Source organism: Homalodisca vitripennis, unplaced genomic scaffold (genome assembly GCF_021130785.1).
Source record: "Homalodisca vitripennis isolate AUS2020 unplaced genomic scaffold, UT_GWSS_2.1 ScUCBcl_2382;HRSCAF=7084, whole genome shotgun sequence".
Taxonomy (NCBI): domain Eukaryota; kingdom Metazoa; phylum Arthropoda; class Insecta; order Hemiptera; family Cicadellidae; genus Homalodisca; species Homalodisca vitripennis.
Window position 1 is genome coordinate 10,789 of NW_025778494.1, and position 24,912 is coordinate 35,700.

General features: G+C 31.0%; 1 protein-coding gene across 1 annotated transcript in view; it reads left to right on the plus strand.

Moving 5' to 3' along the window:
• Positions 1–22,012: 22,012 nt before the first annotated feature.
• LOC124371989 (E3 ubiquitin-protein ligase SHPRH-like) overlaps positions 22,013–24,912 on the plus strand; it is a gene marked incomplete at its 3' end in the record, with an annotated part of 37,253 nt that continues 34,353 nt past the window's right edge. Inside the window, exon 1 of the mRNA XM_046830360.1 lies at positions 22,013–22,437. Coding sequence (XP_046686316.1) covers positions 22,215–22,437 — 223 coding nt within the window. The remainder of the gene's footprint in view (positions 22,438–24,912) is intronic.

Here is a 24,912-nt window from a genome sequence, read left to right on the forward strand (position 1 = left end):
TCTTTTCTATCTAAATGGAGTCAGTTGTAGACCTACTCAACAATCAACTTACATTCAATAATAAAGACATTTGCACGATTGTTGACGAAAATAATGAAATTTGGTTTAAGGCTAAAGATGTTGCAGAGGTGTTAGAATATGAAAATACTAGACAAGCAATCATATTAAACGTTGATGATGATGACAAAATTCAATATTTTTACTTAAAAAACAAGGGTCTATTCGAATGGCCCCTTAACAATCTTCATCCCTGTACTGTTTTTATTAATGAACCAGGTCTCTCAAAATAAAAATTGCTTGTTAAATTTTTTCTATCTAAATGGAGTCAGTCATAGATCTAAGAAATAATCAACTAAAATTCAATAATAAAGAAATTTTAACAATTGTTGACGAAAATAATGAATTTTGGTTTAAGGCTAAAGATGTTGCAGAAATATTGGAATATAACAATACAGAAAAAGCGATTAGAAATAATGTCGATGAAGGTGACAAATCTCAATACTTTTATCTAAAAGATAAGGTAGCCCTCGAGGGCCACCTCGCAAATATTCACAAAGATACTATTTTCATTAATGAATCAGGACTTTATTCGTTAATTTTAAGATCTCATAAAATAGAAGCAAAAAGCTTTCAACAATGGGTTACGAGAGATGTTTTACCAAGCATTCGTAAATTTGGTGTGTACAAACTTGAAAACGAAAATAAGCAGTTAAAAGATGAAATAAAACAGTTACAAATTAAAGATGAAATGAAATCATTGAAAATAGAGAATCAAGAATTGCGAATGGAATTAATGAAGAGAGATATGGTATGTAAAGATTTTGATAAGAAAAAACACCATGTTTTTGTGTTAATTAAGAAGAATCACATGTGGGAATGGCCTTATTACGTTATCAGAGCTCAGAAACGAGAAATACCAAACCGATTAAAACATCTAAAAATAAATTATCCTGAATTAGAGATTTTGTTCATTGATGACGAACCAAATTCTATCAATCTGTATAACCAAATGAAAGAATCTTTGAATATTTTATACAACGGAAATCATTTTACTACAAATATGGCAGAATCTCGACTGATTTATAGAATATCTAAATTACACGATGAAAATGTTAAACTCTCGAATTATGATATTTTGTTTGTAAATGTTTAGCATAACTAGGTAACCATTGTAAAATCTTTTTTTCATATTCACAAGGCATTTCGTTTTTATAACTTTCGCTGAAAATTTTTTTAGCACAATCTTTGCAAAAAGCATCTTTTCTATCTTTACTATACTGCCAGTTATTAAATTCAGAAATATTTTTAATTTCTTTACAAAAGTAACAATTTTTTTCTTCTAAAGTTAATTTGTTCATTTTATCATATAATTCCTTACAATAACAGTCTTTTCTATTCTCTTCTTGACACTTTGTACATTTCTTTTGAGACTCCATTTATATAGAAAAAATTATTACACGATGAAAATGTTAAACTCTCGAATTATGATATTTTGTTTGTAAATGTTTTTGATAATTATTTAACCATTTTATAGTTCTTCCACATTCACATTGAGTATCTTCATAATATAATCTATGAAGATTCTTCTTTACACAATCTTTACAATATGAGTCTTTCTTATCTCTACTATAGTGATCACTATTAAACTCTGAAATTTTTTTAGTTTCTTTACATTTAAGACATTCTTTATCTTCCAAAGTTAATTTTTCTATTTTATCATATAATTCTTTATGATATTCCCTTTCACAATCTTTGCAATTATAATGCATTCCATCTTTCCTATTTTTATCTTTATAAAATTCATTTAAATCTTTAAATTCTTTGCACTTTGTACATTTCTTTTGATGCGCCATTTATATATAGAAAATTTATATTACAGTTTTGACTTCTTCAATTCATATTCATAAAACTTTCCGGTTATTTCTTCATTATTTAAATCTTTTATACTATAAGTTACAGGATCTGTGTTATTAATTTGATAAATCACAAAGATTTCTCTTGACCAATTGTTCTTATATTTGTTCGAAAATGTTTGTTTTTTACTAACAATTCTTACATGATCATTGACTTTAAATTTAGTTTTCGTGTGAATTTCTGGTGGAACATACTTGAAAACGGTCTCTAATAACTCCTTTTCTGCATCCTTATCTACGTCTTTCGGTTTCATTTTGATCGTGCTGTGAACTGTATCGTTATAATTGTTTACGATTTTTTGAAGAATATCGATCCATTTAAAGTTTTTATTAATCTCAAAAATTACTTTCATTCTCTCATTTTGAGTTCTGTTATATCTCTCTACAATACTTGATTTCTCTTCGTTTTCAGTATGATAAATCTTAATGTTGTATTTCCTCAAAACATCGTTAAATTCTTTATTTTTAAACTCTAAACCCTTATCTGTATGAAGTAGGTTAGGAGGTTTGTGATTGATCCTTATGGCATCTTTTACTATATCTTCGAAGGCTTTTGAAACATCTTTACCGTTTTTTCTTTTGATAGCTCTTGACCAAGCATATTTTGAGAAAGTATCAATAACATTTAACATATACTTGAATCCATCATTTTGATCCGAATAGTTAGACGTTATAACTAAATCTGCTGCCCATAAATCGTCAATTCCTAATGTTATAATTTTTCTCTTTTTAAACTTCTTTCGTACCGGTGCATGAATTTCTCTAGCTTCAATCTCGATTTCTTCCTTATTCTTAGATTCTTTCTTTACTTGTTTTTCATAAGGATTCTTTATAAATTTACTCTTATTTGTCTTACATTTTGAACATTTTGCTGCAATTCTATACAATCCGTTTTGAGTTTGAACAATTTTAGAATCTATATTTTTCGTTTTCTTTTTACACTTGTGACAGTGAATTAAATCGTCTTCCATTTACATATCAAAGTTTCCAAGTTTATTTAATTCGTCTAATATATCAGATTTTGCTTCATAGCCATACGGTACTGTATCGATCTTATTTTCTAGGACAATTCTCTTATCATCTTTAGCGTTCAGTGCCAGCTTGTTTATGGTAACAGTGTACAACTCATGTTTATAGCTTTTGATTACTGTCATCTCCCTAAATTCTTCTTTATCTTCGAACAAACATCTTTTCAAGTTTTCGATATTTATTGTTTTATTTACAACGCTTCTCTTAATTCCTTTACACCTAACTGGGTTTTTATCTAGATATTTGTACGAGTACATCTTAGACCTTAAACCACAAAATTCTTCTAAAACTTCGCTATTTAACTCATCTTTGAATTTCCCTATTACCTTCTTATTTTTAGTAGTGAAACATTCATGATCTTTTGGATAATCACTTGTATCAAAGTCATCTATATTTTCTTTAATAATTTTAAAAGGATCTCGTTTCAATTCTAGAAAATAACTGTCTGTATCCATGTAACACAGATTCAAATCTGGATCAAACTTCTTTAATTTGTTGTAATAAAACTCGTACATTAGCAATTTTGAGAGGTCGAGAACTGAAAATCCTATGTAAATCGGTTTGTTAAATTTAACCTTTTGTTTATACATGTGACTCGCTATACAGTTGTCGTCAAAGATGTTAAAGCATTTGAAATTTGTTTTCTTAGCTTGTTTCATTGAAAATTCTTCATTTCCAAGCTTAATATCACATCTGTTTCTCACATTTTCCATACTTTTTCCAAAAACTGAGTTGTTCATCAGCTTATAAAAATCCTTTTCAAAGTCGCTTGTAGCTTTGGTTCTCATGTTTGTGTTAAAATCAATGTATTCTTTCATAAAAGGCTTCTGATCGAATGCGATAACTCTATTCACATGTTTTAACACCATTCCTTGTTCCAGATAGAATTTCAAATTTCTCGAATGAACAACGTATTCAGTTTTATCCAGTAGAGTTGTGCAAAGTTTGTTTTTTATAATGTTCGGGAGCAAGAGGTAAATCCTTGTGATGTTCGTGTAAATTTGTTGGATATCCAAGATCGACTTCGAGAATATAGCCATAATCTTCGTCGCCAGTGAGTTCTAAAATTGTTTCTTGCCACTCTTCTTTTGTATACGTTTTAGGATCCAACCACTTGATATCACTAAACGGCAGTTTTTGCATAAGACCATACCCATAAAGGTTGTTTGCATCGAGATAGAGTAAATAGTTTTCGGGCTTTGTCTTATCAAAATCTTTTAAATATTTGTTATTTGCTTTCACATATCGTTTAATACACTGAGAAATGCCTCCGCGAATACCTTTTTCGATCATCAAATACATATTATAATCACTAATTAATTGTAATTCTATCTTCGTTAATTTTAACATTGCGTCCCATGCGAGACTGGGAGCTGTTAGATAGTGTGCCGGATCGAGTTTATAGCAATTCAAACAAATATTCCTAAAATTTTCAAAGATATCAGCGAGCAATAGAACATCTTGAATGTTATAGAGATCAGAGTAATTTCCTAGATTTTTCTCTTTTAATTTGTTCCAAACATTTAAGTAGTGTTGAAAATCTTTCTCAGATATGCTCTCATCTGTCAAAAGTGAATAGAAATCTTGAATTCTCAATTCTTCTGTGTAATCAAGTTTTTCAATACTGTCGATAAATTCATAGGGAAATATTCCTTTTCCAGATAGAATTTTAAAAATCTCGTCGTCGTCATTTGGCTGTCTTTCTATTATCTCATTCAGTCCATCTTGTATAAAATGATTTGTATGTTTGAAGTCTTCTCTCTTTAGATTTTTAGCTAACTTTTCTATAGACGAGGCCATGAATCTGAACGTGTCTACAAACGAAAACTTGATGAATTTTCTTGGCTTATCACCTTCGAATTCATAGCCATATCCAGAATTTACAGAATAATTTATATATTTTTCATCGGTGTTTGCAATCAAATCAACATTTCCATATTGTTTAGCCAATTCTTTTATGTACAAATGAGTATCGTAATTTGACATATTGTGGCAGAAAACAGGAATATTCTGAGGAAATTTCAAATTTAGATTGCAACATGCATGAGCTGCGCCTCGAAACTTGCCGGTTAAATGACAATGATCTCTCACTTTATTATAACTCTTATCTTTCCAACTATCAGGAGTAAAACCATACTGAATTGACCCAACATCATAAGCAGACCATTCACAGATATGACAAACGTTTGAATTTTGATACGAAATTTCTTCTTCTTCTGTCAATTTCATAGGTTTCATGTTCTTAGAATTATATTTTTTCGCTATGTATTTCGATAATTTATTGAGTTCTTCAAACAATTTTGTCGGGACGTTTTTAAAATCTTCTTCATTTTTGGCACGATAACATATCGGTTTGTACATGCGATTGGTCACATTCGACACTAAATATAGAGTAAAACCATAAGGAATGTGCCTCTGAATCTTGGTTGTAGTCGATCTTTGTGGATTGTTCTTGCATGTCGGAATTTTTTCTAATATGCTCTCAAAGTCCATATAAATTACGTACGGATGGTTAAATTTCTTTTGATAATTAGTAAATTTAGTTGTTTGACCTGGAAATGGCATAATTGGCTTACAAACTTCATGATTTTTACAAATTTCTAAGTGATCTGTTAAATCTCCAGATTTGTAAAAATGGCTTAAACATCTTCTACACAAAAATTTTCTTTCTTTATGTTTAGACAACTGCGAAGAAACAAGCTTATTTAAATCGGTTATCAAAACATAATGAGATTTATCATCTTGTTTAACATACAATAAATCAATGTTTGTTTCAGCGTCATATTTTTCAGAAATTTGTAACGGAACAATGTTAATATTTTCATCAAAACTGTAGACATTGATAGACATTGTTGGATACTTATACTTGGAATTGTAGCTTCGTTTTTCAAATATTTGTATATCTTTCAGAGACATTGGATACTCAAAACCTCAAAATATTTCGTCATTCACAAATTTTTCGTATTGCTTTACACGTTCACAGTCTCTTTCTGGTTTTTCAATAGCACATCTTATTGAGTAAATAAAGCAAAAATCATCTCTATTTTTTATATTTATACAAGCTTTTTTATCTTTGATATTCTTTGGTAAATCGATGTATGATCCTGCATTCATCATTTCGTGTTTGTTAAGGCTCAAAACTAGTTGTTTACAACTTTTAAATGTCCATCCGGAACCTTTATTTGGATTATTCGTTTGTTCTCGATGTGTTAATTTATTAAATTGCTTAGTAATAAAGTCGTTTACGTCAAAGATTTCGTCTGCTTTGATAGTAAAATACATTAGACATGTTTGCGGTTCACCATTCACTAAAGTTCGTTCGTATTCACATTCCAAAGAGAGATAGCCCTTCATATTTTTAACATTTTCTTGAAATTTCTCGATTAAACTTTTAATTTCTGACCGCATAATTGAAAGATATTTGTAAATTGACATGGAATTGTCGTTCAAGTTTGTTAAAAATGTATTGCTTGAAAAGACCGTGTATTGAGGATAAAACTTCTACATCAATGATATTTTCGGATTTTACTTTAAGAGTTTTATCAATTTCTTCGATCATTTCAGACTTGGTTTTATCGTTAGTACCGATAGCCAACTTTTCAGCTATTGAATGAAGTTTTTCATCATTAAATAGGTCGAGATTTTTCTTTTCAACTTTGAAATTTCTCTTTAATTCACGTAATTTCTCAATATTAAACATGTTTTCGTGATCGGCAATTTTATTTTCTCTAGCCCACTGTCTTAAATAATTTAGTTCATTATTGTAAATTTGCTTGTTTTTTTCATGACTTTTAGAATTATAATGGCGATCATAGTTTTTTCTTAAAATTTCTATTTTGCAGAACGGACATGATATTTTATCGCGCTCCATTTAGATAGAAAAATTTATTTAACTAAATGGTGCTTGTAAACCAACGATTGCGCCTCTCACGGCGTGATATCACTACGGATATGACGCAGGCGAAGCGATTATCGTGATGGTCGGTCTGTAGTAGCACACCTCGACTGTCATTGATACACACAGCGCAATCTTTCGGAACTAAAATGTCGGTAATGCAGATTTTCTTTTAAGAATAAAAATTGTGTTCCCGTTTACTATTATAACATTTTCTTTTTAAAAATGTTAGATAATTTTACCTATTTTAAATATGCGTACATTTTGTTACTTGTAATGTTCAAATTATATTTTAAATTAATTTCTTAAATTTTTACTTCTCGATGGGCTGTTGTATTGTGTTGCTGAGTATATATGTCCGCGAATTCGGTTTGGTCGGTTAGGAAGTTTACTTCTGAACTGTTTCAATGCGAGTGGCCATAGCGGAGAAACACCAAGTTCAGAAGTATTCAGATCGTATTCCGGAACCATTTCTCTATCCGTATCTCGCTCTTCTCTCTCTCTCTAGCCTGAATATAGATCCTAGCCTATAAACGGCAGAAGTGATCGTGTCATAGGCATAAAAAGAGAGGGAGAGAGAAAGAGACAGAGGGAGGAGAAAAGGTCGACCGAGAAATGGTTTTGCACTTTTTGACTTTGAATTTTTTCTATTTAAATGGAGTTCTTGAAAGAGTTAAATGATATTGGAGAATGTAAGTTTAAAGAGTATAAGAAGTTAAATGAATTGGAAGAAAGGAAGAAACATAGAATCTTGAATTTGGAGAAAATGAAAGATAAATTCGGGTTTACAATAATTGCCGAGTTGGAAGATTGTAAAGTACACTTACCGAACAGATTTTTGACTGTTTTGGATGAGAAAAAGATTAAAGAATTAAACAAAAATGAAAAATTACACTTGGTTGTTACTGGAAAGAAGACTATTAAAGATAAAGAAATTATAACAATTAACTTTGTAGAATAAAGTCTTAACTCTAAAACTTGCAGTCCCTCCCCACGTCATAGTACTGTTTTGATAACCATAGTTGGTGTCTTTCTTCATAGGAATCACATGGAATATTATCTACAGTAATACCTTTTGTTTCACACAAAATGTGGCTATATTCTATAAGAAAAATTCTATAATGCTCTTTAATGAATTGTGTTGATAAATCTTGATACTCACAAAAATTCCTAAGAAATTCATCAATTAAGTCTTGATTATCTTGAAAGGACGTATAATATGGGAAAAATGTCATAAAAAAACGATGAAAACTCTCTGTTTGTTTATTTTTTACTTTCTTTTCAATATCTTTCGTAATTATATTAAATATGTAATCCCTTACTTTTTTAGTTTTTTGCCGATAGTAAAACACTCCATTAGACGTTTTTTCTGCAAAAGACTTTACAAGTTCTTTGAATTCTGTATCATTTAAGGAAAGTATCAACTGTTCTTTAAAATGTTTTGGTAATTCGTTGAACTCGTTAAAATTGTCTTTCTTTGTAAGTTTTTGAAATGCTAGAAACTGAAGAGAGCTTGGTGAGTTCATGTTGTTTATTTAGTAGAAAAGTTTTTTATTAAAGTACAGTATGTTTTTAGTAAAAATGTTTTAAATTGATTAAATTTTATTAAGATAAATCCTTTATTCGTAGCAGATTTGACAACATTTTACAAAGCACAGCTTAAGAAAGTAGAAGCTCAGATTTGGTTAATTTTTCATTCCACAGAGTAGATAGTAATGTACCGATCGCTTTTGGAGACGAACGACTGTAGATTCGGTTAATTTTTCATTGAGATTTGCTGTGTTATTTCTCAGCTTCCTTTATGGTACATTGAACAGTATTTTACATTGCTTTTCGGTCGGCTCCGAAAGTGCGCCAGGAACCCCATATTACTATCTACTTGTATATGTATATATATATATATATGTATATGTATATATATATATATATGTACAATTTTATCCTTTATTGATATAAAACTATAAATTTGTCCCAAATTTTCACCCTTTTTTGTTAATAACTTTTTTAATTTTATGACAAAAATTTACAGGAGTAAATTTATAGAAAATGTTATTAGCACCAAGAAATGTTTTTAAAAGGTTTTTGGTTTGTAAGATACATAAAAAACCTTTTGCACCCCTTTTTACAAGATGACGGCCGAGAGACATGAGTGGCGACTTCACAAACTTGAAATTAAACTTTTACTAACCCCTCATTGAAGTAAAAAATAAAATAAAATTGCGTCCTCTAAAAAAAGCAAACCCAAATGTAACTTTTCAATGAACTATTTTTTAATCTATTACATTAACACTTACTCATCTATATTTATACCAGCAGTCTGATTTGTGGAAGACTTGTAGAAATAGTTAATTCAGGGTTTCCCTATCATTGAGTTTGAAAAGTCTACTTCGGTCAAACAGTAACTACTTCCAAGCATCGAAATCTATTCCTAGTGCCGTAGTAGAGTTTGCATTGTTATCATGTATAAGGGCACATATATGTTCTACACATAATATAGATTATTGATGGTTTGGATTGATTCAGTACAAATATTGAGTTTATATCCATTCCAATTTGCCAAAGGGTATTCAAACAAAAATATATTGAGTTTATATCCATTCCAATTTGCCAAAGGGTATTCAAACAAAAATATTTTGTTGCTCTAGAAAGTAAATAGTAACTTTTGATGAAAAAGTTGCTATTTTTGACCATTGGAAACAACTTCTGGTGCCACAGTAATGTTTCACTGGTCAAGAATATATATGAATTGATCTGAAAAGTTTACATTGGTCAAAAACCCACTACTTCCTGTAATTGTAATTTACTTACAGTCTAAGGTATTATTTAATTTATGCTTTGTTGCCCTGATCAAGAAAATATACACATAAATAGGTCTTGAAAATCTATCATATAAAAGTGACTAATTCTGACCATTGTAATCTGGCCTACAGTATTTCCAGTGCCAGTACTCTGTTGAGGGCATAATACATGTGTGTCAATTTTCACCTTTCTGGGAAGTTGAAAACTAATTATAGTTCTTATAGGTGCAAACCTAATTTCAACCCCTACGGGTAGAGTTTTATGAAAATGCTTTGATATTCTATGTAAGTCATGTGTTATGTGTGTCAAACTCCATCTTTCTGGGATATTGGGAGATTGTAAAAACAAAAATATAGTTCTTCTGGGCGTTGCAACCTTATTTCAATCCATATTGATAGTTGAGCTTTATGAAAAATCTTGTATTTGCCTGCTAAGAATATTAGACACACGTCAAATTTCATTGTTGTAGGACATAGAGAACAAAATACAGTTCTTCTAGATAAAACCTCATTTCAATCTCTACAGAAATTTCAAATTTTTAGGTTATCGGAAAGTTGGGAGATTTAGTGATGAGCGAGTGAATATATGTGAGGACCTTGCCTTTTACATATATAGATTTAAAAGTGTAACATTTGCCATTTTTATCACATTTAGAGATGATGTCAAACCATTCTTTCAGGAGACACAAGATAAGTATACTATAAGTGAAAGATTAGTATGCTACATACCAGTTATGTAAATTTACATCATATAAATAGTTATCAGATGAACAGGCATCATCTTTTCCATTGATTTAAAAATCATTAACCTATAAACGGCATGCAATACCACAGTATCCATCATGGTACGATTATGTTAGCAAAACTGTACTAAAATATACCTTTACTCCTATAAAAACATCAGTCATTAAGACAGAATCTTTGCTGGTATAAAATTGCGAGCCAAAATGTGCCATATCTTATATTTTTCATCATACCGACACAAATCACATTTATAAAAGAGCTCTAAATCAATTTTATAAACATCAAAACAGATAGGAGATGATAACGATGTAACAAAAACTCCGATAAACAGTTTACCGTCTTATATATTCCATTCTCATATAAGTATGCAAAAGTGTTTCACCATATCAAATGAAAACCATCATTAGATGTTTGGAGACTTGTCCTTAACCCAAAGTGCAGGTTTCGAAAACAGAATATTCTAATTACGCTAAACAGTTAATTCCCAAAATGTATATTATTTTTCCATCTATATTATACCGTATTGCCAACAAAGAATCACTCTTTATCCATAAAAATGCAGCATGCCACTTAAAGGAGTACCTACTACCACATTCAGGAAATAAATGCGGGAAAAAATATAAAAAATGTGCAATGACCAAAATCATGTCAACTTATATTTTTCCAAAATTAGCCTAATTTTGAAAGTGCAGAATCTGTTATTGTATTTACTAATGGTGAAAATAAATATTCTTTTAACCCTTCATGTACTAAAAGAAAATGATCATTTTGAATTTCTTTACAATAGCCTAGATACTGTTTTTAGTCATTTATTTTGACATGCCAGAATATAAATGGTTTTTATTGTGTTTGCATAAATTTATCAACAATATTGATGGTTAATTTTTGGAAGAAAACCTAACTAACTTAACTTTGTCTCTATTACTCGCACTTATTTTGAAAGTTCAAGTTATTACTCTGATTTCTTAAAATATCTGACTATCTAAACTGTGAGAAATGTAATTTTTAATCATTATCTTCTTCCTTTTTTTTAATAAAATGGTCACATTTCTGAACTTCCCTTGCTTCTTTTTTATTTTGATTTAAAGCTTGTTAAATTCTTCGTGCTATCAAGTCATTTAACAGTGGGATATTTTTTATCTTTAAAGCTTCTTGGGGACTTATCACCCGTGAAACGATATCAATAGCAGCAGGAAGTATCAATTCTTCTGCTATTGTATGACGTATTGTTCTCTAACTGAAAAATGTTTAATGAAGAGCATTTTGGTTAGTATTACTTTTCATCATTTTAGTGATATTTCCTATTTGATTTTTCAGAGCCTGACATTTTAGTTTAAAAAAGCTTACCAGTTTATCCTTGAGTCAATAATATTTGGATTCCGTTTAATTTTCACTTAATATTTTTGATGATTTAATTGATTCAGCGAACATCACACATGGCACACAGTGGCTTACTTCCAAACACTTTAGATAACATTTATTTTAATTCCTACACTATTTTTTTTTTTTTATCAGCCTCGTTATCACGGAAGCACTCTTTTTACAATTGCATCCATTACAACATTGAAATAAGTAAGAACAGCAGATTGGGCAGAGAGCAGAAAGGCTGATTACACTTGTCCGCAGACTTTATAAAGCGATCAAAAATACTGTATTTTGATTTAGTTTTTACTTTACGTTACTGTTTGTCTTCCTGTCATACTTTTATTAGTGGAAGAATAAATTTACTGTTTATCAAATATTTGATCAGGAATACCATACAATAAAACCACAGCATTTTACAGGTAACATGTCCTATTTACTTAGTGGTGTTCAACACCTCGCCCCCAAATGAAATTTACGTTTCCCGTCAAAATTTTGAACACAAAATGCGGTTCATAGGTTCAAAAAGGATGAGAACCCCTGCACTAGTTAGTCATTATGTACAGGAGCGAATTGACTGTTATGCACCAGACAGTGGTAATGTGTTGACTATGCATGAACCTTGTTATTGCTCAGCAATGTTAATGAAGGATTTCTACCTTAATTTTTGTGTTTCTTATTTTCTAATGGCTACCTGATCATTATACTAAAACTTGTGACACTAAAAGAACATATGTAGCAGGCTACATCGTCATTGTACTTGCTGCCATTAGTCAAATACCAAACAAGTGTTTTTACTTTGAATGATTTTGAGCAATAATGTTGAACTGAATTTAGTTTTTTAAATTTGTGTTATAGTGAAGCTATAATTTTATATGTAAAAGAAATGTATTTGTTTTAGATTATATAAAATAATTAAACTTTATTTCAACTATGTTTGAGCAGTAGCCTAGTAATTATGATTACTTTAGCCAATCTGAAATGGTAGGCCTAATACTGCAGGTAGGCACTGATGCTATTAAAACTACATTAACTAATTTAAAAAAATCATAATTTGTTTGATACCTACTGAAATAGTAAGGTTTCCAATAAATTCATAATGCCAAATTTAGAACGTTAAAAAATCTTTTCAAGTGCATTTTTTGCAACGTTGTGTTTGTCCTGACTTTTCATGTAGCAATACACTATTTGACTTCCACCTTTAATTCTAGTTCCTATTTCTTATACTACAAACTGTACACTGCAGATTTAAAGCAGTAAGGGGCTGCATTATAATAAGCGGCCACCAACACAATTAAATCATGATTATCGAATGATATTGAATTATCGATATTCATGACCCTCTAATACTGAAAACAGAAAACAAGATGTCGTACCAAATAAAGTAATAGATATTTGAGAGAGTGAATTTAGTTCATTTTGGGAAAATTTCCTAACGGAATCTACCACCTATTCTTTCCGTTTTGGAAAACTTTATTTATTAGTGTTTATTTCTTATGTAGTACGTACTTTCTTACAACCATTTAAAACTTTAATCAATTAAAAAAAACATTTTGTGCCAATATTTGCCTGTTCATTCCCATTGTTCTAACCGATGTCACCAGCCTTATAGTACATAAATGAAATAAAAACAGCTGGCAATGATTTTATATAGGTCAAATGTTGTATTCGATAATATAGATATTTGTAATCATGATTAATTATGATTTTATTGTCGTGGTTGGCCGTTAATTACACTGCAGCCGAGCAAGGTCATTATCTTGTATCAGTTTAAAACATTGTTCAATGTTGTTTGAAAATACAATTTGAGACAATAATTGCATTGTTCTTGCTGCTGTCACTAGCCTACTTAATACATAAATAGGGTAGGGTACTATAAGCGAACCCGGTTTTTTATATCGAAGAATGTAATCATCGATACCTAATATTCGCATCTCAAATCCTAGACTATCAATCGATATAAAGTATCTATAGTTCTCAATAACAATCATATGTGTTAAATTAAAATATGGACCTAATATTTACAGTAATCAAAAAAATTATTATAACCAAAATTAGGAAAACTGAAGACGGCCATATTTGCTCCTCTCACAGTTACAGTTGTTTCTTTCCCACAAATTTCACATAATGGGTTTTCCGCACGAGTCCTACATGTTGAAGTCATGAAAAACATGTCTTATCATCTTCCAAAGCAATGTTGTGTGGTTTTCTAAAATTGACTGTCATTTTTAATAATCAAATGTTACTTACATAAAATTGAAATATCACCTTACTTGTATTATTTTATAGTGTTTACGGCTGCTGATATAGATTATTTAAGTTAATTGATCAAAATAATTAATCAGTATCGATTGATTGTATCGATGGTTATGATTAAGTAATATCGTTTGCCAATTTCGATATAAAAAACCGGGTCCGCTTATCGTACCCTACCCCATAAATAAAGCAAAAAACAACTGGCAATGATTAATTATGAATATCTATAAATCAAATGTTGTATTCAATAGTTTCAATATTCCTAATCAATACTCATGATTCGATTTTAATGGTGGCTGCTTATAATGGTGCAGAAAATAAGGGTACGGTCCAATAAGCGGACCCGGTTTTTTATATCGAAGAATATAATCATCGATACCTAATATTCGCATATCGAATCATAGACTATCAATCGATATAAAAGTAATAACAATCATATGTTTAAATTAAAATGTGAATTTAATGATAACAAATAATAAATGAACATAACCATAACTCATAACTTTAACTAAATGAAACAGAACGAAAAAGTTTTTACTAAAGTTGTGTCCACCATTACCTTCTTTTTTTGCATCTGAAGACGACCATGTTAGCTCCTCTGACAGTTACATTTGTTACCTTTCCACAAATATCACATAATGGATTCTTAGGTACTAACCCAACATCCTGAAGCCATAAAAAACATATTTTATCGTCTTTTAAAGCAATTTCGTGAAGCTTCCTAAGATTGACGGCCATTTTAATACACAATGTTACGTGAAATTTAAAATATTACCTTAATTGTATTATTTGAAAGTGTTTACAGCTGTTCATATAGATTATTTAAGTTGTTAAAAATAATTCATCAGTATCGATTGATTATATCGATGGTTATGATTAAGTAATATCGTTTGCCAATTTCGATATAAAAAACCGGGTCCGCTTATTGGACCGTACCCGAAAATAATAAATTTTCCTCATTCAAGTTAAATTGAATATTACTATCCTGTCACACTAGCCTAAATCTATATTTGGTACCACAGGTATTTCATTATAATAGGGAGACACATTTTGCATTGAACACTGTTAGACATAGATGACTAACCAAAGTTACATTTTTTTAGATAATGATAATATGGTAAATCCAGTCATACCATTTTCAAATTTCTCAACAAAGTTGATCTCATTCAAAATTAAACTGTTATAGCCTATATTTGAAAATAAATTACAGTGTTTTTGTTGGTGTGAATCCACAAGCTGTCATAATAAAAATACTTAACCTCAACAATGTACCCTTCTTTTTCTAGAAACTATGGAGTCAATCCCACTATATGTTAATTTAATCAATGTAGGCTAAATATAAGAAAAACTGTTTTAATTTGTTTACATTTTAAGCCCGTTCAGGCAGTGTTAAACAAATCCAATCAATTTCACGTCATCATGGACAAATGAATTACAGATTTAGACATTTATTTGCAGGTTATTTTATAATACACTGCCTGTACCATTGAGCATCAAGCATGATCATCCACATACCTGTCCCTGTTATAGATTCCTCTTCATCAGATAAAATAATATCATTCTTCAATTGTATATCTTCTTCCATTATCAATCTTGTATCGACTAAAACGTTTTGAGGAAAGTTACAAATATTATAATAACTATAAAAAAACACAGATTCCTTATCACTCAAACTCAAAACACACTAACATCGCTATCTCTCTTGCGCCAACACCTGAGAATCTTGAATAGCTAGAGTGAGAACTGACTACTGACTACTGAGAACGGCCAGAAACAACAACCAACCAAAAACCAGCTCAGCATTTATGTTTTATTGTGCTGTGTTTACCATGGGGTCAATTAAATTTATTTTTTATAACTATTGGTTAATCAAACAAAATCATCAAATGAGCTCTTGTAGTTGCACTATTTCTTGTAGCATGATTATATAATGTGCAATACTGATGAAATACAATAGAGACCTAAACACATCTATACAGCTTGATAGACTGAGAACTGAGACCAATATGCATTTTAAAAACAAGTACACAACTTGTTTTCCCTTGAAATTGCTACAGGAATATTCCCCTAAGAAATTAAGCAATTTCCAACCGCGCTAGTTTTCGTGGAGGTCGAAATGGGAGGGTATTATAAGGGTTAAAATACCAGTATTGAACTATTCTTTTTCTCGTGACTTATTTTTTCTAGAGGTCTCCTGGGACTGTAAAAAACACAAGACATTTTCAAAAATTGTCCTATAGAATAACAAACGGGCACAGTTCCTATAGAATTGTACGTACAAATGGGCATTATGTTGAATCAATAAAAGATGTTGTCGATATAAAAAACACCAAATGAATTAAACATACAATTTTCTCATTAATTGGACATTCAGTAATTCTAGGATGAACATTCAATACTGGTTAATTAATGACAGCATGATGAGCATTAATGATAATTGTAAATTTGATTTCCATTAGAACTTATAGGCTTTTGACGTTATAATTTATATTTATGCATTTCATTTTAATCTTTTTTAGTTGTCATACATGATGACTCTAATTTTGATGAGTCAATAATACTTTCCAATATATTTATACTAGCGACCCGCCCCGGCTTCGCACGGGTATTTTATATATATATAGCCTACGTCACTCACTGAAAAAATTATTAAAATCTATCCAGTAGTTTTGATTTATTCATTACTGCCCGTGGCCCGAACGCGTTAAATTTGGGGTAAAACAATTCCCCTTTCCCTATACCATGAAGATTTCCTGCTATCTTTGGAATATCTAAATTCATACTTACATTACCCTACTTATTTATTTTTTACATTTTTGTTTATTTATTTTATTTTTACAACAATTATTACATTATAGAATGTCTTTATATACAACGTTCACAGCTTTCTTGTCATTAGACAATACAAACATGTTTTCTCTAGACGTTACTCTTGAAAGAGCGACATACAGTTGGCCATGTGAAAAACAATCAACGCTCAAATCTAAGGCTGCAACGTTGAAGGTTTGATCCTGCGACTTATTAATGGTCATTGCAAAAGATGTCTTTACCGGAAACTGTAAACGTTTAAATTGGAAGGGTAAATCCGATGGTATCAGAGGGATTCGGGGAATCAATACATCTTCTCCGATACCATATCCTGTGAGTATTGTACACTCTATTATGAAAGTTTTTAGTGATTTTACCAGCAAACGCGTGCCATTGCAAAGTTTAGGTGGATTCAGGTTTCTTAATAAAATAACATGACAACCTACTTTCAACACCATTTTGTGAGGAGGGGGTCTAGACGGGTTCAAATAGTATAGAATTTATGTAGGCAAATGAACAGCTTCTTCCAAATCGAGAACAGTATCGACCGAGTAGTATATTTTCGTCGGCGCATCAATCTTTTAAATAATCAAGTTATTTACCTTATCTACTTGTTCGTTAGTTGATGACAGATTCACTCTTTCTTTAAACCAAGATATTGTCTTACAACTTATGTTATCAATGTCAGGATAGACTTTGTTGACTAACTCTTGGATGTTGTCTATCAAAACACAAAGGTTTTCCAGGTTACTCCTTCTCTCACTTTGTGTTAACTCTCCATTACCAACTTTCCCGAGCCTGAGTGAGGCGAGCCTCACGTTCCGTTGAAAATTCTTCATCTCTTGCTGAACGTACTCTTCTGGTATTCACTGTACTACGACCTATGTTCGAACGACCACGTCTTCCAGACATGACTGATAAAAATTTACTCAGTTCTATATGTATGATTACCTATACACAAATTGCCATATTATTAGTATGTGTCGCACTAAAAAATATTTAAATACTTACCATTTAGAAACAAAAGATAATTGACATTTATAAAAAACAAAAGATACCTATTCTATTCAGCTCTTTTTTTACTGAAATACCTCAACTTAAACAACGATTTTAATTAAATTGAAAATACTTTTAAAAAAATGTGCTATTCGTTCGACTAAAAACAAAAGATAATCAACAATCATCAAGAACAAAAATACATATTCTATTAAGTTCTTTTTCTGAACTTAAATACCTCACCTTAAATTACGATTTTTGAAAATAATTTCCCTAATATTACATTGATTTTTATTTAATCTAATCTTATCTAACTTTATGCACTTATAATTACTATAAGCGCGATTTAAAAATTAACATTAGAATAGAATATTATTTATATTTTAAAGCTATCATACAATTATTTATCGTAACTTACTTATAATTACTGATACGTTGTTGCGCTGAAAAGCACGTTTTTATTAAGTATGCTATTTTCCTCGCTAGAGAGCTCCGATAATAAACGAGTCCGATCGCTGCAAAATTCTGCTATAGGGAAAATCGCGACCTCCGACGCGCTATTTATAGACACGCTGCCGCCACCCCGGCCGGCCAGTACAGCCGCAAGCGCTACGTCCCGCAATTTTAAATCTGTAATATCTTCGAAAATATTCATTTAAATCTTGTGCTGTAAAGGACCATATAGACCTATATTACATCAACAATGTATTTAAGCTATTTAATTGGATAAGAATTAATGTTGTATTGGTTAAAATCATTTCGAAAATTACCCATTATTTGTCGTAAAAAGTAAATGACAAAAAAATTATGGTTGCCTGTAAAGTCGGTTTTACGGGCGAAGATTTTACGTGACAACGTCTTTTTCTCGGTAGAATATTTATTGATATGAATATTATTAAATTGCACAATAGGAACAAGGAATTGAATGAAAATAAGAATTGCACAAATTTTAACTATAGAAATATATTTTGTTTACTAAAACATTGTACATAATTTGAAATTAATTAAAATTTGTTATTGTAAATGGCAAAGTTGAATAAAACATTTACTAAAATTGGAATTTGAAATTCTTGCTAAATACAGTTAAATTCTAACTCCGCGCGTGGTGATTGGTCGGTTTAGTTCGTTTGTTTGGTCGCACTGTTATGACAGGTTAGAGGTTATAATTTGTTATTTTAAATGTTTGACTAGCAATACGAGCTGTTTCTTCTCAATCGACTGAATTACGATTGATTGCAGAGTGATTTAAACTAATAATTTACTTAACACTATCAACATTTGTCAATAGTATGACATAACCTATAAACTCAGTTTCTCAACTTTTGTGTCAATCTAACAATTAATCAATCAATCATAGTTTACGATAATGAAATATCAGTGTACAATTATTTACCTTTATTGTTGTAGTTGTTGTAAATGACGAATCTAAGCACTCCACATTTTCACGAATAAACATAGTTATCTGCTTTATCCCGTGCGGCGGTCCCACAGTTATCTGCTTTATCCCGTGCGGCGGACCCACTGGACGGGCATCGTAACGTTACCGGGCGTTACACTTTTTCATGAGTGACTCCGAGCCGCAACCTAATTTAAGACGTTGTCACGTCAAAAAATGTTATTGTGGGATATCTATAAGAGATAGACATATACCATCGCAGTTTTCTGTAGACCTTTTCAATGTGTACAAATAATTGGTACATTATTTTGATAAATCTCGTAGGGTTCAGCCTGCGTTTGCAATATAAGCGGAAAAAAAATTGATAATTAACCACATCACAGTAGAAACCTCAAAAATAACAGTATTTCTCCACTATTTAATGGATGTTATCATACATATAAACCTTCCTCTTGAATCACTCTTTCTATAAAAAAACCGCATCAAACTCCGTTGCGTAGTTTTAAAGATTTAAGCATACAAAGGGACATAAAGCGACTTTGTTTTATACCATGTAGTAATTTTGCAACATCGAGCTCACAGATTAACCTCCGATTTTTAAAATGCAGCTTTTAGTTAATGCAATGGGCAATTGTTTTAATCAGAGACAACCGTATTTTGTTTTGAGCAAAAACGTATTTTTAACTGTTTATCGTCGTACATGGGGAGAATCATCTATAAAAAGCCGATAATCAAGGTAAACTATTGAGATTTATGCCGGAAATGTCCGGAAAAAAATCCTGTTTCCTTCCAAACACAATTGAGGATTGTAAAGGGATACACTAGAATTAAAACTTTTTTAACATTGAAAACCTGTCTATCAATTCTTCCCGTAATTTAAAGATTATTCCTCTCATATTTAAACGACGAAAGAACAGTTAAACATACCTTCCCGCTGAAAAACTACTCTTAAAGTTTTTTAAAGAGTCCAATAAACAAAGAAGTTTTGAAATACAAGTAGTAGTCGGAAACTCAATATTTTTATTTTTTCTGATTTTCCGGCTTAGGACATTATCAAATTTTTTATTGTCCTTCTCCATATATTAATATAGATAAAGTCTCGGCTCTCTAACTAAGAGATTACGGGTTCAAATTCCGAATTGGTCCAATCTTGTAGTGGACATCGAAGTAGAGGTGTGCCAAGCCGTTCCGGAACTATAGAACGGTTCCGACCAAATGTTCCAGGCTCAGAGTTAGTCCCAAGATAACCTTCTACTTCCAGGCGTTCTGTTACGTCAGATTATTGCTTCATTATTCTTGCCTGATTTTGGAGCGTAACATGTACATATATATGTACATACATATAGCATGTACTATTTTTACCATTCCGGAAAGCATTGATGAATATATTACTAAATTCAAGATATTTCACTACATAGATGACAATAATACTATATATTATAAACTCAACGTCGAGTGATCCTGTCTGTTCTTACAAGCAGGAAAACTGCCTGGTCATTTGGATGTGGTTTGGAAGTCCCCTTAAGCCGTTGGTCCCTAGGTTAAGCGTTTAAGAGGGCTTCTTATCCCTAACTTCGCCTGACAAAATAAGACATTCTTTAGTTTTACTTAACGTCTCTCTGCTCAACTAAGTTTCGTCCATTATAAATATCTATCTTGATATACAATACCATAACAGCTAACGATAGTATTAATAATCAAAGTAAACTAAACAGTTTATAAAAACATATTTCATATCACAATAAGTACAATGAATAATGTTTCTGAAATATTGAAAATCCCAAATTACAGTACCTCTAAATTCTCTCTTAATAATCAGTATGTTACAACATGAAATTTTGCCATTACCTGTAAACTAGACCGGTATTGAAGCATTTTATCAAACTAGTCGTTCCGCTTATCAAATCTGGAACTTCTTGACATGTTTAGTAAACAATAATTCCGACGGAACATGGAGTTATAAAGTGAACTGCTCCAGGTCCCATAAATCAAAGAGTTAAAGTTAGAAGTGGTAAAAAAACCCTCTCTAAAATTAATCTAATTAAAGTAAAAGAAAAGCACTTACCTCAAAATCTTAATCTTCAACAGATGGTATGGTAATAATCTGTAGATAAAGTAGAACAAACCAGTGTATTTTACCACCACTATTAACAAACAGTGCTGACAACATAAGCAATCGAAATTTCCCTAACATAATGGCTCAAATTAGACCCCTGGCTCAAGTAGCCCCAGATTACGGTACTGGAACGTATTTTAAATTTTTTTTAAGTCTCAGCATTACTAATTTGACTTTGAAGTGCACTGTTTTGTCATGCTATTCATGGATTGAACCTCCCGGAATTTGAACTCGTGATTTCTCAATTAGAGAGTCGTGACTATATCCATTAGTCTACGGAGGATGACTACTGGGACTTTCTAATGGAGCTAGTTCCAGTTCTTTTAGCACATATGTTCAAAAAAAGTAAAATAAAAAGAAAAAAACTTTTTGATGAGTTCTTTTTTCCTTTCTGAATAATAGAGATATTGATCAAGAAAAATTGCAAAAAATCACTTAACATTTGTATTGTTTAAATGAAACTGTAAAATTGCACCATACTCTGTCATCCAAACCTATTATTTCGATTCTAATATTTTAATTAATATAGTTCAGTGTAAATGTTTCTTTCATAACTCCATATATTAACAAATCAAAATTTCATTGACATATACATATACAGTGTCCTACACCAACAATCTATCGGTTGTCTCACTGCAAACATGTGGTAAATTTAGGTCGATTCAATGCCGCCTTGTTCCTTCCTTAGTTCCAGGCCTAGCAGCAGTAGACGCTTGGAAAATCGCTGTTTTGTTGTTTACAAGCCGTGTTGGGTAGACCGGTTGTCAAAATTCTTAGTTGATTTCTTCATATTGAACATTAATTTTAGATCTGTTACTATCAAAGTGTACCTTAAATATATAAATGTTTGTTGGAAAATTTAAGTTGTGATTATTATTAACTTGGTGTTGTTCAAATCAAGATGTTGACGACAAATCGACAAAGGGTTATTCAAGTGTATGATTGTGTCAAAACATTTCATAATATTGAGATACTGCCACCTGATTTGCCAAATCCACAACATGTCAACCTATTACCAACATTAAGACCTTATCAGGTAAAAGCAGTGAAATGGATGCTCTCAAAAGAGTTGTATCCTTCCTACTATGAGAAAACCGAAGAGAGTTCTTCATCAGATAACCTCGGTAAGAAATTACCAATGTAGCCTAGATTGTAAAATACTAGGGGAGAATATGATAAGTGGACTCGGTTTGTATATCGCTTATTACAAACGGGTAGGGTACGATAAGCGGTCCTGGTTTTTTATATCGAAGAATGTAACCATCGATACCTGATATCGCATCTCAAATCCTAGACTATCAATCGATATAAAAGTATCTATAGTCCTCAATAACAATCATGTGTGTTAAATTAAAATATGAATTTAATATTTACAGTGCTCAAACACATTATTATAACCAACATTAGGAAAACTGAAGACGACCATATTTTCTCCTCTCACAGTTACAGTTGTTTCTTTCCCACAAATTTCACATAATGGGTTTTTCGGTACGAGTCCAACATGTTGAAGCGACGAAAAACACGTCTTATCATCTTTCAAAGTAATGTCGTGTAGTTTTCTAAAATTTACTGCCATTTTAATAATCAAATGTTACTTATGTAAAATTGAAATATTACGTTACATGTATTAAGTTATTTGAAAGTGTTTACAGCTGTTGATATAGATTATTTAAGCTAATTGTTCAAAATAATTAATTAGTATCCACTGATTATTTCGATGGTTATGATTTTTAATATAATTTACCAATTTCTATATAAAAAACCGGGTCTGCTTATTTTACCCTACCCATACAAACTTTATACATTGAATAACACAACTATTAATCTATAATAACTAGGGCCTATCTAAAATATTAAATTAATGACACTTTTATCAAATTAAATTAAATAGTTTAAATGTCATAAATAACAAAGGAACCATGACTATTAATGAAACAATAAAATTAAAACGGGTGTTGAGAAAAATTACATTTCACTCACAAAGAAAGCGTGACAACAAAACAAACATCTTGGCACTGAGAAAGATACACTACTTAAATCATCTTTTAGTGTTATTTTGTATAGTTTTCTAAAGTTAACAACTTTTTTTGGTAATTATCATATTAACGGCCAGAGCGGAAAAATACGAGTTTTGCGTTATTAAGTTATTGGAATCGTCCTGTAGAAAAAAAAAGGTTTGATGGGGGTGGAAAGGAGAAATAACGAAGTTCTAGAACATAAAAAATGGATCAACTGTTCACACGCGCGGAGTGATATTTCCATGTTGTACATCCACGTTGAGCGTCACGTGACCTTGATTCAACCTCGTGATGACGTCATCGGATGCGTCGCCATCTTTGCAATCGTAAATGAAAAATAATACTGAAATGAGGAGAATTTTGATCCAAATGAACAATGTTTTTCTTAATTTTGAGCTACAAATTAATTACTTGTTATCGAAATGAGACGAGTGCCTCCGGAGGTGCTGCCGAAGCCCGTGCTGATGTCAGTGAAAGAAAAACATCCCTCGAGATAGTACCTATCAATAAAATATCAAATTCTTGAGGGGCTGATCAGAAATATAAATTGAAACGTAATGCAAAGCCAATTATGTAAAGTGAAAAAACATAATAAATCATGAAAAACTCTAATATTAATATATAGATGGATATTAACAGAGAACACTTGCCATTAGTGTGTTGGCAGATATAGTTCAGCAGCAGCAACAAAAAAGTGGATTTTTAAAAATTGCAACATTTAAAAATTTTTTAAAACTTTTTCTAATTTTCCTATCGCAATGAAACAATAAAGTCTCCCGGTTTAAAAACAACACACGACAGCACGACGAACAAATACAATCATTATTAAAAATTCCATGTTTAATTAAAAAGGAAATAATTTCGTTTCGGTTAAAACGTAAACTCTTTACGTGCCCTACTAAACACTCCGACACACACAATTCACTAGGGTTGGTCGAACTAGTGGATGGTTGATTCATAATTGTAACGCACTCACCCAATCGAACCTACTGAACACAATATCTTGTGAAGCACTGACTCATGCCCCGGAGAACTCAAATAACAGATACGCTATCAGGCCGAGGTGGCAAATCACAAATTTGACGTTATCAACGTATTCTGCTCATCCTCCTGAACAAAAAATATATATGGTTTTAAGGGGTGCAAATGACAAATAACATGATTTTAGATGGTATATACATAAATAGTTAAATTAATGTAATGAAAATAACTAAAACCCTTTAAATTAAAACTTTTTATTACATACACGTGTTTCGGTTTTTAACCATCTTCAGTGTACATTAACCTCTAAATAAATAAATAAATAATAAACAATGAGATATACACATGTGGACCTTTTAAACATATGTTAAATTTAAATGACACAGTTGTAATTTTCTTATTAGTAATCTGTATTTAATATTTTAATTTTTTCAAAAATTGGATTTGTCTTATTTTTCAGATTACTATTTAAAATGTTATGAGGATCTTTATTATAATTTAGATAAATGTGTAATTCTTCTTTTGTGTTTAACTTCTCTCCTTTCCTTTCGATATCTAAAATTTCCATGTTCTTTTCAATATTTGTGTAGTTATGGTCAG